Here is a 15,998-nt window from a genome sequence, read left to right as displayed (position 1 = left end):
CCCGCCCCCCCCCCCCCCCCCCCCCCCCCCCCCCCCCCCCCCCCCCCCCCCCCCCCCCCCCCCCCCCCCCCCCCCCCCAGGTGACCGCTGCGAGCGGCTAGCGCGACAAGTCCCTGCACGGAAGCAGCGGCAGGCGGAAGGGGAACAACTTTAAATACCTAGCTCCCGGAGTCCTTCTTTTTTTGCCTCGACATCGAAATTTCCGAGAGCATTCGTCCGCTTGAAGGGCTTTCGGCATCCTAGTTCACGCTCATGACGAGTGGCGGCCTTTTCTTTGGCTACTCGGATGACCACACGCCAGAGGACTCAACCTTGGAAACTGCGACCCGGCAGCACATGATACGATACAGCCACATGTCTTCTGAGGTCGTTTCTTCGCGTTCGGCCTACATAAGACACACATAAGACCACATTTGCCTAAACATAGATTCTATTGCTTAATAGCTACTGCTATCTCTAAACCTTTACTCTAAAGCCCTTATCTATACTTTTAAGCTATAGCCGCAAATAATATTATTAACGCGTATTTGTTGCATATTAAGCTAAAATAGAGTACTTCTAAGGTACCTAGTCTCCTATAGTGTTAGCGTAAAGCTAGCTTACAGAAAATAGTAAAGTAAATTATCTATTACCTGTCTCTTAGAGTCTACTTATAGTTATGCTGCACAAGTCTCGCCTATATAGTTAGCTAGATTCTAGGTTAATAGTACCTCTATATACCTCGCGCCTAGAAGAGGCATATACTATTCTCTTACTAATAGACAGCATCTTAACTAATAAGTAAGGCAGCAGGTAGAGCAACAATAGAGATAACAGGCAAGGCAATAATAAGGCTAACAGGTAGAGCAGGAAAGTTAGCTTGCAAGACGCTAGCTACCTTATTAACGCTAGGTAAATTAAGAGGGGTATAAGCAGCTAAGATGTTATTAATAGGTATAAGCGTTCCTTAGAGGCTGTACTTAACGCCTGCAACGTTAATAAAAAGGATATTAGTAGCTATAGTTGTGTAAGTTGTAAAAGCAATAAAGACGCTAAGATGCGCATTATATATTTCTTAACTATTAACTTACTACAGTGTGCGATTTAATATTCTAGTTCTCTTCTATCTTATCTATAGTACTGCGATAACGCAGAGCAAGACGAGCTACTTATAACTCCTAAATTACATAACTACCACATACGCAAAAGGTACTCCTCATCAAATGAGGGACATCGCAATACTCAGAGTCACATGTCTTCTGCGCGACAGTTAACCCCATCAGTCCTATCGCATACTCATGCAAGTCGTGCAACAGGAACTCAGAGACGGCAAAACATAACCTTGTCACTTGCGACACTGGTGGGATCGATCGTAAAAGTCAAAATGTCATTGGTAATGAGCGTAATTGAGTATATACTCTGCGGGTGTACGCAAACCTCCTCTTACGAGATCGTATAGGCAAATGTCGTCTAGAATCCCCATTTGGAGATCTTCTTGTAAGACTTGTGCTTGACGCTCGCAGTACGCTTCGCAACGCTCATGCGCTTCACCACAGCCTTCTCGTCCTCGTCTAGCTCCACGCATCCATCAACGTATTGCGAGGAGCAGAGTGGGGTGAGAGTCTTGGAACCCATGTCGCAGAAGTTGCCATGGATATCAACAAAGTCTGGTCCCAAAGACGTGGCAGAGTCGCAAAGTCCCTTCGCCGAGTGACTTGCAATGTGGGAGACGACAAGTGCTTCGGTCATCCACTGTGATCGCTCTGGGGTGCTCCGCTTGGCACCAGGTTTACCTGAGTTTGAACTTTAGATATGCATTCCAATACGGCAAGTATAATGGTGATAGCTTACCAGCGAGAGGCCCGTTGTCTTCCCCATAGATTGTGTAGTCGCATCCTGCGTTGGCATCCGCGGTTTCGTTCACGTTCTCGCCGTACGCCGTGACATCGAACTTCAGAGCAGCACTAGGTATGTCGTTGGTGTGATCAGCATCCAGCCAGGTGCACCTGGGAACGTAGTCGCTGCCGTCAGGTTGTTTCCCCGCTACCTCAATCTGTTCATACCAGGATTGGCCACATGCTGCTCCAATGTCGCCAGTCCATGCACCGGGGAACGTGCCATCACGCTGCTGTACAATGATCCAAGCGATGCAGGTTGCGTCGTTGTTGTTTGAGACGCTGACGTAGACAGCTCGTTGGCCCGGAACACCCGCATCTATTATGACGTCGCAGATTCCACCGTTACCAATGTCACAACCGTCAGCCTGGCCCTGGTATCCGTTCGCTTGGGAGTAGGAATAGACTTTGTTGATGGATCCAGACTATCATCTTATTAGCATGCGCTTCCAAACGGTCCATACTATAGTATGCTACTCACAAGACTGTCACCGTCGTTGCCTAGATCGGGCAAACCGGCTATAAGGGTGAAGGATGTATTAGCGGTGATATTGGAGAAAGCAATGTGCACTGATATGATGTACCTTTGATCCTGATGGTTGCACCATCTGCTGTGCTCTCTGGGACGAGGCCTTGGAAGAACCCAGTCGTAGTCAGGGCATCGCTGAAAAGACCGATGACAGTAAGGAGTTGTGACATGTTGGAATTGGCAGGAAAGATGTGTTCTCGAGGAATGGAGAGTTCGGCGTGTTTGATGGCAGTTGAGCTCCAACGAGTACGTCTTTATATCTACATAGTCTCGCAAGATTATTACTTCCAAGGCTGTCAGCTATGAGACGTGGAGCGATACCACATCAGCCCGGAAAATCGGCATGCCATCGTATCATGCCTTGAACGAAGTAGCAAATCATGACACCGTGAGCAGCGTTTGTTCAGCCCCCAAAATGTTGGCAATACTTTACCCACATCGAGGGAAGTTCCGGCTTACGCCCAAGACCAGCATTGGCGAGTGTTGAACTGACTATCGACAAAGTTGATGATGTCTAACTCGCTACAGACCCGCTGTATATTTGATCCTTCTAAGACTCTGGTGAATACAGAGGTCTTGACCTGCCTGAAAGATGACTTGGAGGATGTCGTTTATGCGGCTATTCGGCCTCGTGACGGCTGCTAAACCGTTAGAGAGTTGGGCCTAAGTTGGTCATTACGACATGGTGACATAGAAACGCCCTGCGATGAGTCCGGAAGCTCCGATGGAAAGGAGCTGGGTCGTGGCTGAGGTTGCATTGCCAAGTCCGCGGTGATGGTTATAACCCGCCTCGCCTGACAACACAACATACAGCAACACCCATCTCATCAATTCCACTTCGTCTTTCCAGAACAAGTCCAACCACCTCCGACCACAAGAAGGCACCATGAAGCTCTCCATTGCTTTGATCAGTGTTCTTCTTACGAGCGCTCTTGCGCTTTCGACCAAACGACAGAACGACATCCCCTCCTGCGAGGACGGCGACACTAGTGACACCAATGGAGGACCATACCAGACCGGTAAGTGACAACAACGTAGCCTTTGATTGTTCAAGCAACACGAGTTGACCCGATGCGTCTTAGGGGCACAATGCGAGGACGACTGCTACATGACTGAACAGTCCGGGGACAGGGTCGGTCAGATCTGCAAGGGGTATTGCGAGGGAACCCCACTCTGGACTGGAGGTAGCGTGTACAACTGCTTTTCGAGGGAGTGAAGCCTACACCGAAATCTTATACAAGCAAGCTTGTGGAAGGTCCATTCCGGCAAAAATTACCCAGGTACTTGCACATAGAACCTTCAATGAATGGCTCCTTCCTTAGTCCTGCATAGCTACGTGTCCTTCAACTGTGTCGCTGTCATCGTGCTACGTAAAGAGTTCATCTCTGCACTGTTCACCGTGTGATGTCCCATCTCTTGTTTAGCCGCAACATCGTGAGGCTCAATCGGCAATCCGTTTAACGCCCGACACGTTTTGACAAATGGAACCGCGCAAAGTTGATGTTGTGTATCCGCAGGATACGCCCTGGAGGAGAAGATTAGTGGGTCTGTAGACAAGGTAGAGCGAGGACGTTGGATCAAAGTATTGTTGCATGATGGCAGTTACTCCTAGCTGCCGCCTTGGGGCACGTGGGGTACATGGGGTACCTAAGGCGCCCCGGAACGCCCCGTCTGGGGTCTTGGCAAACACAAACACCAAATACATACAATGGTTAGGCGACCAACCGTGCCACCCAACCCCGCCGCAACGTCGCAGTGCTAGGCAAAGTTATGTGTGCTGTTATGAACCAGCAATACGGATAAAGCGGACACAAACCATTCATCAGCCCAAGGGAAGGAAATGACGACGGTGTGATGAGAGCTGATCATCCTACGAGTTGCGATCGAGGGGACGAACAACGTTCCGTTCAGTCCGAATAGCCGGTGGAGTTGGCCCGAACAGCGAATCCCTCACATGGAACAAGCCGCCATGTGACACATGACGAAATGTCCCATGAGTATGCCTTACTCTTGGCGAGAAGCGGATGGCCTTATTACGCAGGGCCGTCTGGAGATGGAGTACAACCACACTGGCCGCCCCACACGCTCGCATCTACTGGAATCGAGCTCTTTCAAAAGCTCGTACGGATTTGAGAATTCTTACTGCTTTCGAGGGTCTCCCTAAACCTTCTGCTTCAGCATTTCCAATGCAGCTCTTCCAAGTCATCAACAGATCGGCCTTTCTAGCCTTGCTCTCTTCTCCATTCTACGCACATGCGCAAAGATCCCAGAACGCAGATGGGGAAGAACTAAGCCCATACAAGTTCGTGTCCTTTCCATGTATCGGCACAAGTCAACTAACCGTTCGATAGTCAGAACCTGACGCTTCGCTTCTTCAAGGATGGCCACGACGACACGTGTAACTACTACGACTCCCGCGACGCCTTGACCTTCACTACGAGTAGCATTCCCATCGTCCCGCACTGTTTCAGTCTTGAAGACCTCTTTGGAGGAAACGCAACGCAAGGCTTTGTGAACCAGACATGGAATCTCGGTTCTGGCAGGTTTGGTAACGAACAAGCGGGTATATACTGGACGCTTCTCAACGCGGACAAGTACGACAGATCAGCAAATTACTCTCGGGTCCTATACCGCCACCACGTAGTGCAGGCTTATGACGACATATGGAAGGAGGGCCATCTCGCAAATATGATGGCTACCGTCTACGGAGGGGAAGACTGCTCTGAACTCGATCCTAACGATGACCAAAACTTGCTGAACTGGTTTGGGTACAGCTGTTGGAGTGCTGATGAGGGTGATTGTGGCAATACACCTTACCCCCTCAATAGTTTCAATCTTGCCTCAGTCGACCAGAGGTCAGACCGCAAGTGCTGGTTGCATTCGGAATTGGGCGCGGCTGTGCATGGATTCTCGTCTTCTCGGGCGATAATGGGAGCTTTCGCGAGTGTATCTCTAGCTGTCTGGCTGGCCTTGTAAGGTATCTAGATGTTGACAGGAGAATTTGTATAGCTAGACATTGAAAAACTCAACCTCAAGCGCAAAAGAAGTGATTAAGGCAGAAAGTGAGCATACGGCATTGTGACTGTGCCACAAGTAGGGCCGGACTGCTTTCACCAGCGCGGATCCAAAGATTCCGGAAACGTGTTGCAGAGTGACCAGAAATCATGATAAAGGTAAGAAGTTCGGAATGTCATTACGCCTATGTATGCCCAGCCTTTTGAATCCAGTGTCCAAACGCCAGCAGAAGAAGAACAAGTAGACAAGACAGATATACCGCTGCCACTGCCCACATCAAACGCCGTGACTATGCAAAAAAGGTCCAACTCGGGGGTAAAACGCCAAAACTATACACCACCACAATCCTACCAAACTACCCACTCCCATGACTTCTCAACTTCCGCCCAGCCGCAAGACCCGGACCAACGCTATTACCGAAATTCGTAATATTCTCCCTATCACCACGGTCGCCAGCAACGCCAACCGTCTTCCTCGTCATCTTCTTCATCGGAAGCTTACTTGTATCATCGCCATTGGTTCGCGCCTTCTTATTCGGAGGGCCGCCGTTCAGCGAATCGCAAGAAGACTGGGATGCGAGATGGGGAAGTGGCTGGGTATGAGCTTCCTGCGCCACCACGTTAACATCTAGCTCCCGCAGGGAGGAAGGGTTGCCTGTGGGGAGGTGCGAGATGGTGTGGGCGTGCGCACTGATGGAGTGCGAGAAAATGGGCTTCTTGCTCGTGTCGGCGAATATGTCGGTTGGAGAGGAGAGGTTGAGCGTTCCTGTGGCGTCGTCGAAGATGGGTTGTTTTGAAGGGCTGCGCGTTGTGGTGTCGACGGGTGCGGGGCGGTCGCGAAGACGGGAGAGGATGTTCTCGTGCGCTTCGGTGCGTGGGAGGGTGGAGGGGATGGTGTAGGAGACGCGCTGGGGTGTTTCGCCAGTGGGGTTGTATTCGATCAGGTTCTGGGACCCGACGACCTCACGAAGCTCGTGCAGTGGTGCACGAATGTCCGCATCTGCAGCAAGTGCTGGTAAAGTGTCCTTCAGTGTGTTTGCTTGTGCTGACATGTCCGATTCGAGAGACTGAACGCGATCGAACGAAGTGGATAGATGATCACCGATGCTAGAGTATGAGGCTGCCACTGTTGACGACAAAGCAGCCAGCGATGCTGTATGGGCGGTGTGGTGGGTGTTGTTCTGTTCGCGTATGCGGGCTACGATATCATCCAAGGATTGAAGCTGAGTGTCCAGGTGTGCCATCTGAGCCTCAACAGTCTTGACAGTGCTCTCGTGGACGGATGTAGTCGTGTCCTTGATCGAAGTGGAATGCTGGGTCGCGGCTGCAAAGTCTGACTTGATCTTGGTCTTGACGGCATCTCTTGACTTGGATACACCCGCCAGAATGTCTCTAGACTTATCTGACCATGCAATAACGCCATCAGCATAAGCATCTTGCTTCGTCTCGAACGCAGCGTTGGCGGCATTCATCTCCTCTCGTACAGCCGAGAGCTTCTCGTCTAACCTCTTCTCTTGCGCGTCGGCGTTTGCGTGAATGATGGCGGTAAGCTGTGAGAGCAGTTGTTGGCGGTCTTCGGCCGACTTCTGTTTCTCCTCGTTCACGACCTTCTCGAGTTGGCCCTGAGATGTCTTGTTCGCCTCGACCAAGGCCGCGTTGGCCTCCACGACCTGTTGGTGTAGTCGCTCGTTCTCGATTTGCTGGTCGTTCAGATCCTTGACAAGATCGTCAAAAGTGGTCTTGAAGTCGCGGCCTAGCCCCGCATACGACGCGTGGACTTGCGTGTGGAAGGCGTCGAGTTCTGTGATGATGTTTGCAGAGATTGTCTCCGCCGCTGCTGAGAGCTCATCGAGGCCTGCGCCAATCTTCGTCTTGACGTCCTCTCGAAGAGTCCTGATCTCCTCCAGGACTTCATTCATGTGGTCGCGCGCTTGGGCTGTCTGTCCGTTGACTTCTTGTTCGGAAGTCTGGTATGCCTCCATCTTTTCCTGCAAGAAAGACTGCGAGGCGCCAAGCTGCTCAAGTTCATCTCTGACAAAAGCCTGCATACGTTCTGATATCGCGTTCATCAGCTGTTCTTGCTGTTGCTGAAGCTCCTCTATCCGGTCCTCAACCATACGGGTAGTGTCGACAACCTGGGTTTGGGAGGAATTCCAATTCCGTCGGTTCTGCGATTGGAGTTCTGATTTCCGTCGAATCTTCGACCGTAAACCGTCGATAGCTGATGTGGTCTTGCCGAGTGTTGAAATCATCTCTTTCCCGACCTCTGCGAGCTCTTGCTCAGTCTTCTGATGCGCCTTTCGCAGTTCCGCCTCTTCGGTAAGGTTTTGGCGCGTGTGCTCCAAAACAATCTCAGTCTTTTCTAGGATGCCCTTGGTGCCTTCCAAAGCTAGCTGAGTTTGTTCGTTGTCTTTCTTCAAGGTCTGGAAATTTGTCGTGAGTTTGAACAGATCCTCCACTTTGTTGCGCAGGTTGACCTCCATGGTCTCAAGGCGGTCGCGTTGTTCCTCGCTAAGGATTCGTCTCGATTCGCTGACTGTTGTGATCTCCTCGTAATTCTCCTGTGTAAGATAGACACCGTTGCGCTGCCGGGTCGCTATTAATTCGCTCTTTAGCTTCTCGATTTCGGCTGTGTACTCCTTGAGCAGGGTCTTCTTGTTGATGGCTTGGTTCATTTGCGGCTTGTTGCGGATGTTCTTCGCGCGGAATGCGTAGTCGAGGGTGGATATCGTCTCTTCGAGGTTGCTCTTCGCTGGCGACAAGGTTGCAATGATGCACGTCTTTGTTCGACCGCCCAACGAGTCTTGCAGCAGGCGGGTGAGTTTTGACTCTCGGTACGGAATATGTGAGCTGCGTTCGACGAGTGCGTTGATAACGCGACCCAGTGTTAGCAAACTCTTGTTGATGAGACCAGCCTCTGCTGCACGCTTGTTTTCAGCACCACTGCGCTGGATGTTCTCACTACCCGCAAGATCGACGAGGTTGAGCTTTCCGGCGCTGAGGTATTCCTGGCCATCTTCTGTTGTTCGCTTAATGTAGACGGTAATGGTGAAGACGGTATGACTTCGCGAACTGAGGTCGTTGCACTTGGTCGCAGCTACTTGTCGCTTGTGGCTGCCGTTGCGCAGCATTGTGATACCCTCGGCAGCAGTCTTGAGATGACACTCCTCCATACCCTGGACCATAGTGGTGGTGGAGCCCTTCTTGCTGTTATCGTCGTAGATCTTCAGTTTCGTCGCGTCGTCTGGTGAAAGCAAATCGCGGAGTTCTTCGTTGTAAAGTTCGATGAAAGAGCATTTGACCGAGTTCTCGATCTCGTCAGTCTCGAGGCGTTGGAAGAGCGCGTACAAGACGCGTGGTATGATACCGGCGGCGTCTGGCAGAGGGAGGACGTTGGAGATGTCACCAGTCATGGTGTACGTCTTTCCTGTGCCGGTCTGACCGTATGCGAAGATTGTGCAGTTGAAGCCGTCAACGACCTAGATGATTGTTAGCAGAGGAAGACAGTTCTCTTCCGTTCCAACTCACTTCATCCAAAATAGGCGCCACAACCTCGTCGTACATCATGGCCTGGTCGGCTGCGGGAGAAAAGACCTTGTCGAACTGATATGTCTTGTTGCTCAGCGCACTCGGGCCCATGGACAGGTCTACAGCTGTGCCCCTGATTCCGTTGGTCGACACGACGACGCCGCTGTTCTCGCGCACTTCGCGGTCATTGCGCCCTCTACACCGGACGACCACGTTGATGTTTGTCTCTTCTCCTCCCTCGCTTTCGAAGTCTATCTTGCGCTTCAAGGGCGATGATCGTGGAGCTCGCGCCGACGAAGCTACTGATTCGGCTCTCGATGAGCGGCCGTCCATGGCGGGTGTCGCTGAACGGCCACGCGCCAGATGGGGCGGGCGCGTCGTGGGAGGTCGCATGCTCGTCGTATTCCGCTTGACCGGCGGTCCTGGCCGCGGGAGTCCAGACATGGCGACGTTCGGGGAGTGGTGAAGGCGGATATGCGGGTTAGGGTGACATGCGTCTGGTGTTGCGGAACCTGCACCAAAGTAAACAGTCAGTAAACACGTTCATGCAGGGATCCTGCTTAGCTCAGGGGCACAGACCACACGCTATCAGCCTTCGCGAACACGGCGCGCTACGTCAATGTCAATGCAGCATGCATGCACATCTCCATCCATATCTCCGCATACATTAGGTCTTCATGCCTTGACCACTGCGTCGATGCAATACATTCAAATGATGTATCATTAGCTTCATCCTGTGCAAAACGTTGGAGCTTCTAGTCAACCCAACTACCTGCCTGCGCGTCTGCCCCGCCACCCCTCATTCACCGCGATCGTGCTGCGGTCTGTACTTCATTGATTAGAACGTTGTCACAACATCGATTATCGTATCGCTTCACTTCGGCCTCGTTGATCTTTATTCTTGTGTTGGGGGCTGCACGGATAGACCCGGCGCCTTGTCCTCGTGGACACAGCACGCGCCTATGAGCTCCCTGCTCTCTACGAACTAGGCAGCACATCGATTGACAAACACACCGCGATAACTTACTCCACTCATACGCTTACCATATATTCATCATGGAAGACGGCATCATGCAACTACAGCCTGGGCGCAGTGTAGGCTTCATGAGTCTGTTGCGACCATCCCTCCCGGTTACCAAGCTGACTGAGACACAGCCCTCGGTTGCTCCTTACACGAGGTACTGACGACGATCAAAGCCGAAGTCAAGGCTTTCCCACGCTTCCAACTCTACCACGACGAACTACGACCTATATCATCACCCGTTCAAGTCGTCCTCCCTGACAACGGTCTGCGGCTACAGTTCGACGGCCCCGACCAGCGCCTGCGCCTCATCGAAGTGCTCGATTTCGCAAAGGCCAAGTTGGTATACAAGGACATCGACGTATATAAGCCCGGTGAAGGAGGCTTCTCGGGCGGCGTATCAGGCCCAAGGTTTCGACATGTCTACGACAAGCTGCTGGGACCGACCTATGGCGGAGAGTACATACCCCCGAAATCCGAAGATCCAAATGCGAGCGGCACATACAACCTATCGTATCCAGGGATAGCGTTCAACTTCCCAGTTCAACACTCCGCCTACTCTCCAAAGAAGGACTTCATCTCGCTTCTGTCCTCGTCAGCTACTGGGTCTGCAACATCCATGGCGGTCTTCAACGGCGAGTCATGGCAAAAAGCCCGTGGAACGTTGTTCACAGCAATACCGCCGAATCCGAGGTCCTTGGCCCTAGGCAAAGCAAAAGATGGTGGCCCAGACGAGATCGAGACGGTCAAGGTACATGGAGAGGGTAGAATAGAGCTCGTCAGGCGCTCCAGTCCTCCATTCTGGATCATCCTCAGCGAGACAACGCCACAGGATTTGATCATGGAGCTTGGTGCCCCAGACTCCATCTACCGCAAAAACGATCATCGCCTATCAATACATAAAGACCGGAGGACGAGTGACGCGTCAGATCTCTCGCCTGGTGGGCTCACTCCAGACGATGACTCAGACCACGGCTCAGTGGTCAGAAGCGACGACGAAGATGCTTGGGAAGATGATGACGAGGCCGCACTAGAAGCTCAGGAGCGAGAAGTCGCAGCGGCTGAGCACTTCTACAACTACTATCACCATGGCTTTGACATTCTCATCTCGCAACCTACGCAGATCTCCCCACCTTCTCCTACTGCGGAGAGACACGAGTCGGAACTGCATGCGCAAGGAGAGCTCAGCGCGCAACCGCTAAACCACCTAACTGCAATCAAAATCATATTCCACGGTAACGTGCCTGGCTCGTACCAATTTAACCGGCACAGACGAAGCAGATGGACGCTCGAGCACGTACCCTCAGCCATGTACCGCGATCCCCTTAGTTCGGAGATGGGCTTTGGAGACATTTCAGGTCGGCTAAAGGAAGTCTTCAAGCCATACTACGACAATGAAGAGCAAGAGAGATTACAGCAACGCGGCATGGCCTTGAACAGAGGCTGGGGTGACAGCCCTGGTAGTAGCTGCGAGCTTCTCGGAGGCTGGGAAGAGAGTTCCGGGAAGAAGAGCAAGTTTGCGAATGCTGGCAGTGTCTTGATGGAGGGTGCCGCGGATGTTGGCAATGTTGAGCTGTTTGGATTTCCGGGCATGGTGTTTGAGGTGCTGAAGAACGGAGCTGTGAGCTCGTTGACTGTGTATTGATAGGACATGATTGCTGCTGGTGGTGCCTGAAGGAACTGGGACGCGTTGTGGCCATGGCGTGGGCTTCTACAAGTAAATCAGTGAGACCGGACCCGTGGAAGGTACCATGGTGACTCAGTGTTTAGAATTAAACGCAGCAACTGTTTATCACATAGTACTGCTTCTCAAACTTATCATTTCGACAGCCGTGTTAAGTACTTGGCACAGTACACGAGACTATCTCCGGGTTATCACCGGGACCAGCCGAACCATCACCGACCCCAAATGTCGATCCAAAAATATTGGAACTCCAACACCGCTTCCCCGCCGATTCGCCCGCCCATGATGCTATTATGCTAACCCCAACACGCATCCTCCGCACATCATGGTCAAACACCCTCCGACTGCCAAAATCTAGCTTTCCGCCGCGACCATTAGCGTCAACGAACCCTACCTACCTACGACGATGCACCGATGACCTGTATTCGTGGCAGGCGAGCCCCGAACGCGTTGTACGATATGGACACCTGGAGAAGCTGTTGAATGAACAGAATGGCGAGGCGGAAGGCAGCGCGCCAAAGGAGACCTTTACTTTGCATGACGGACCGCCATACGCCAATGGGCCGTTGCACATTGGGCATGCGTTGAATAAGATCACCAAGGACATCATCTGCAGACACCAGGTCGGACAGGGAAAGAAGGTGTCATATATACCTGGCTGGGACTGTCATGGTTTACCCATTGAGATCAAGGCTCTTCAGGCGCAAAAGAAGGATGCGGCGCAAGCAGATCCTGTAAGCGTGCGGGACGCCGCGCGCGAATTGGCGACCCGAACGATTGAAGAACAGAAGCGCGGCTTCAAGGAATGGGCTGTCATGGGTGACTGGGACAACGCGTATCAGACGATGGAGCGAGGCTTTGAGATCAGACAGCTGGAAGTGTTCAAGAGCATATTTGAGAAGGGCTTGATTTACAGGCAGTTCAAGCCCGTCTACTGGAGCCCAAGTTCGCGAACAGCGCTCGCGGAAGCTGAGTTAGAGTATGATGAGGGGCATAAGAGCTTAGCTGCTTTTGTGCGATACCCAGTACACCTTTCGGAGGCTTTGAAGAACGGGGCTTTGAAGGAAGTAGACCGTGAAGTCAGCGTAGCCATCTGGACGACCACACCCTGGACTCTACCCGCGAACAAGGCAATCGCGGTTCACAAGGACATGCAATACTGCGTAGTCAAGGATGCTGAGAAGGATGGCGAGCTGATCTTGGTCGCAGCTTCACGAGTAGCGGAGTACGAGATAATCCTTGAGCGGAAACTCGAAGTAGTCCTTGCGGACGTGCGCGGTGCAGATCTCGCCGGTCAAGTTCAGTACGAGAATCCCTTCCAGAAGGCAAATGGACTACAGCCGATAATCCATGCCGACTTCGTCACCGACTCCTCAGGTACTGGACTAGTCCATCTCGCTCCTGGACATGGTATGGACGACTACAACGTCTGCATGGCGCTCGACGTTCCAGCTTTCGCCCCTATAGACGATGCCGGCGCCCTCACCAAGGACGCGTTTCCGGAACAGCCCGAGCTTCTGGAAGGTCTCCCTGTTGCTGATGTCAAGAAGTCGGGTAGCAATGCTGTGTGCAATTATCTCCAGAAACTAGACATGCTTCGAGGCAAGCAAAACTACCGCCATAAATATCCTATCGACTGGAGAACTAAGGAGCCTGTCATCACGCGCGCTACGGAACAATGGTTCGCCAACGTAGAAGGGATTAAGGACGCGTCGATGAAAGCAATCGCCGACGTCAACTTCATGCCTGAAACCGGCAGAAGTCGTCTAGAGAGCTTCATCCAGGGACGCAGCCAATGGTGTATCTCGCGGCAACGTGCTTGGGGTGTTCCTATTCCAGCTCTGTACAAGGTCGAGGGCGACACACTAAAAGCGACCATGGACTCTGAGACCATCGACCATATCATCGAGGTGATCAAAGAACGTGGTATCAATGCCTGGTGGACAGATGCGCAGGACGATCCAGCTTGGAAGCCGAAGCATCTCACCGGAACCTACGTACGCGGTAGAGATACCATGGACGTCTGGTTCGATAGTGGTACCAGTTGGAAGCTTCTTCCGCAGCAAAAAGACAAGCCTGTTGCCGATGTATACCTTGAAGGCACTGACCAACACCGCGGCTGGTTCCAGTCATCACTCCTTACCCACGTCGCAACCCAGTCTTACTCTACAGAGACCGTCAAAGCACCATACAAGACTCTGATCACCCATGGCTTTACGCTCGACTCCGACGGCCGCAAGATGAGCAAATCTCTCGGCAACGTTATCTCACCATCTCAAATTATGTCGGGCGAACTTCTCCCACCCGTCAAACGAAAGAAGCAGAAAGGCGTCAAGCAAGACCCAGCAACTAAGCACACGCCAACATACGATGCCATGGGCGCCGATGCTCTCCGCCTCTGGGCCGCGAGCAGCGACTACACACGCGACGTCACAATCGGGCAGCCCGTCCTAATGTCTGTAAACCAAGCTCTCCATAAGTACCGCGTCACCTTCAAATGGCTGCTAGGCATCTTCTCGCTTCCATCGTGCCCACCACCCTTCACCTCTTTCAACGAACTTACACCCACCATCGCCGAGTTCAGCGAACTCACTGACCGACTCGCTGTCCACCGACTGGTGCAGGTCAGCGCTGAAGTACACAACCACTTTGGCAAATACGAGTTCTTCAAAGGCGTCAACGCGATCAATAAATACATCTCCATGGACTTGAGCGCTTTCTACTTCGAAACGCTCAAAGATCGTGTGTACACTGGCGACACAAAGGACTGCGAGACACTTCAGCGCGTTTTGGGTCTCATTTTCTATGAGCTATTGCAGATGCTTGCTCCAGTCTGTCCGCTGCTCGTTGAGGAAGTCTGGGATCATGTTCCTGCTGAGCTCAAGGAGAAGAGTGCTCATCCTGCACGCGCGGTTTGGTCGCCTCTTCCCGCGCTCGCGGCGTCTGAATCTGCTAGTCTAGAGGCTATGAGCGAGACAACTAGTACACTAGGCGCAGCCATCAAGATCGCGCAAGAGCGTCTCCGTGCTGAAAAGAAGATTGGTTCAAGTCTCGAGAGCGCAGCGACGGTTTACCTACCAGAGTCGACCAACCCCGAGAACTTCTACCTGGAACTCTCTGCTTGCATGCAGCCTACATTTCTCGATCTAGCGCAACTCGAAAGCCAACTCGCTGGCCTCTTTGTTATCAGCGATCTCAGATTTTGGACACCGACAGGGTCGTTTTTTGCGGACAACGTGTTCACGGCGGAGGATGCGGATACGATGAAGCAGCGGTCGCAGTGGTGGGAGGAGGAAACGCTTTCGAGCGTCACGGGGGTGTTGGGCAAAGCGAAGGTGCTAGTACATCCGCCTAGTGGGCAGAAGTGTCCGAGGTGTTGGCGCTTTGTTAAAGAGGAGAAGGAGGAGATTTGTGGGAGGTGTAAGGGTGTTGTTTCGCAGCAGGGTGGGGTGTAGATTTGGATGTAGCTGAGGAGCTGCTTTGTATACTACTGTAGAATTCTCAATACATCGACTTTCACATATCTAGAAGTATACAGACACCCGTCTTGCATGAGATGTATCAAGCACGTCAAGTCACACGCCCCTCCTGCTTAGCTTATATCTTGCATTCACACAAATAATGGTATCGCTCAGGATTATAGGAAGAGGGACGACAGGACGACGTCCATACTTTCGAAGCATAATGAATCTCTCTTTACTATGTCTTTACTCTAACTCCACCGGTGGTCCCTCTAACTCAAAAGATGTCTCACCAGCAGGGGACCCGTTGCGTGTATTGTCAGGCGGTCTTGGTGTTGCAACTCCGACTCTTCTTCTTCTCTCCTCCCTTGGTGCAACACTTTCTGAGCTCGATTCATAACGGTATGCAACAGCAGGGTAGATTTCAGGAGGTTTATTTCCAATTCCAATCGCTTTGGAGAACCTCTGTCGCAATGTTTGCTTCTCTTCAGCGGTGGCGCCCTTTTTAGCGCTCCTAGCTGAATGTATGCCTAGCTGCTGGCTGAGCGGAACAGAAGCTTCAGGCTCTGTACGTGCGATAATCGATTCTGTTGGAGAATGGGTAGTACTATGTTGATCCTCCTTTTGGCTACGGAAGGGTGCGAAGAGACTCGACGTTATACGGCGAGCGCGCCCCTGAAGAGGCGGAGTAGGACGAGGATGAAACCTCGTTGGTGTGCGAGGTTCTACGTTCGGAACGTCAGGGTCAGGCCACATGTCATTCCTACCCAAAGATGGATGGACTTCGCTAAAAGTATCTTGCCGTTCCAAGGGTGGTGACCGTGGCCGTGTTCGTGTTCGTGACCGTGACAGTGATCGTGACCGTTCCAAGGGTGGTGACCGTGACC

At 52.2% G+C, this 15,998-nt stretch overlaps 3 protein-coding genes across 3 annotated transcripts; 1 reads left to right on the top strand and 2 right to left on the bottom strand.

Annotated features, from left to right (window-relative positions):
* Nucleotides 1–1,449: 1,449 nt before the first annotated feature.
* J4E88_002138 (uncharacterized protein) lies at nucleotides 1,450–2,573 on the bottom strand (the record flags this gene model as incomplete). Its single annotated transcript, XM_049395804.1, has 4 exons — nucleotides 1,450–1,772; nucleotides 1,831–2,299; nucleotides 2,356–2,393; nucleotides 2,459–2,573. 4 exons carry the CDS (start codon nucleotides 2,571–2,573, stop codon nucleotides 1,450–1,452), a joined length of 945 nt encoding a protein of 314 aa, XP_049258208.1.
* Nucleotides 2,574–5,773: 3,200 nt separating this feature from the next.
* J4E88_002137 (uncharacterized protein) lies at nucleotides 5,774–9,389 on the bottom strand (the record flags this gene model as incomplete). Its single annotated transcript, XM_049395803.1, has 2 exons — nucleotides 5,774–8,896; nucleotides 8,946–9,389. 2 exons carry the CDS (start codon nucleotides 9,387–9,389, stop codon nucleotides 5,774–5,776), a joined length of 3,567 nt encoding a protein of 1,188 aa, XP_049258207.1.
* A 612-nt stretch (nucleotides 9,390–10,001) lies between these two features.
* Nucleotides 10,002–15,105, top strand: J4E88_002136 (uncharacterized protein; the record flags this gene model as incomplete). Its single annotated transcript, XM_049395802.1, has 3 exons — nucleotides 10,002–10,053; nucleotides 10,101–11,587; nucleotides 12,085–15,105. 3 exons carry the CDS (start codon nucleotides 10,002–10,004, stop codon nucleotides 15,103–15,105), a joined length of 4,560 nt encoding a protein of 1,519 aa, XP_049258206.1.
* Between the last annotated feature and the right edge of the window lie 893 nt (nucleotides 15,106–15,998).

Source organism: Alternaria novae-zelandiae (genome assembly GCF_023758075.1).
Source record: "Alternaria novae-zelandiae strain BMP 2774 chromosome Unknown scaffold_3, whole genome shotgun sequence".
Lineage (NCBI taxonomy): Eukaryota > Fungi > Ascomycota > Dothideomycetes > Pleosporales > Pleosporaceae > Alternaria > Alternaria novae-zelandiae.
This window is presented reverse-complemented; position numbering and strand designations above follow the sequence as displayed.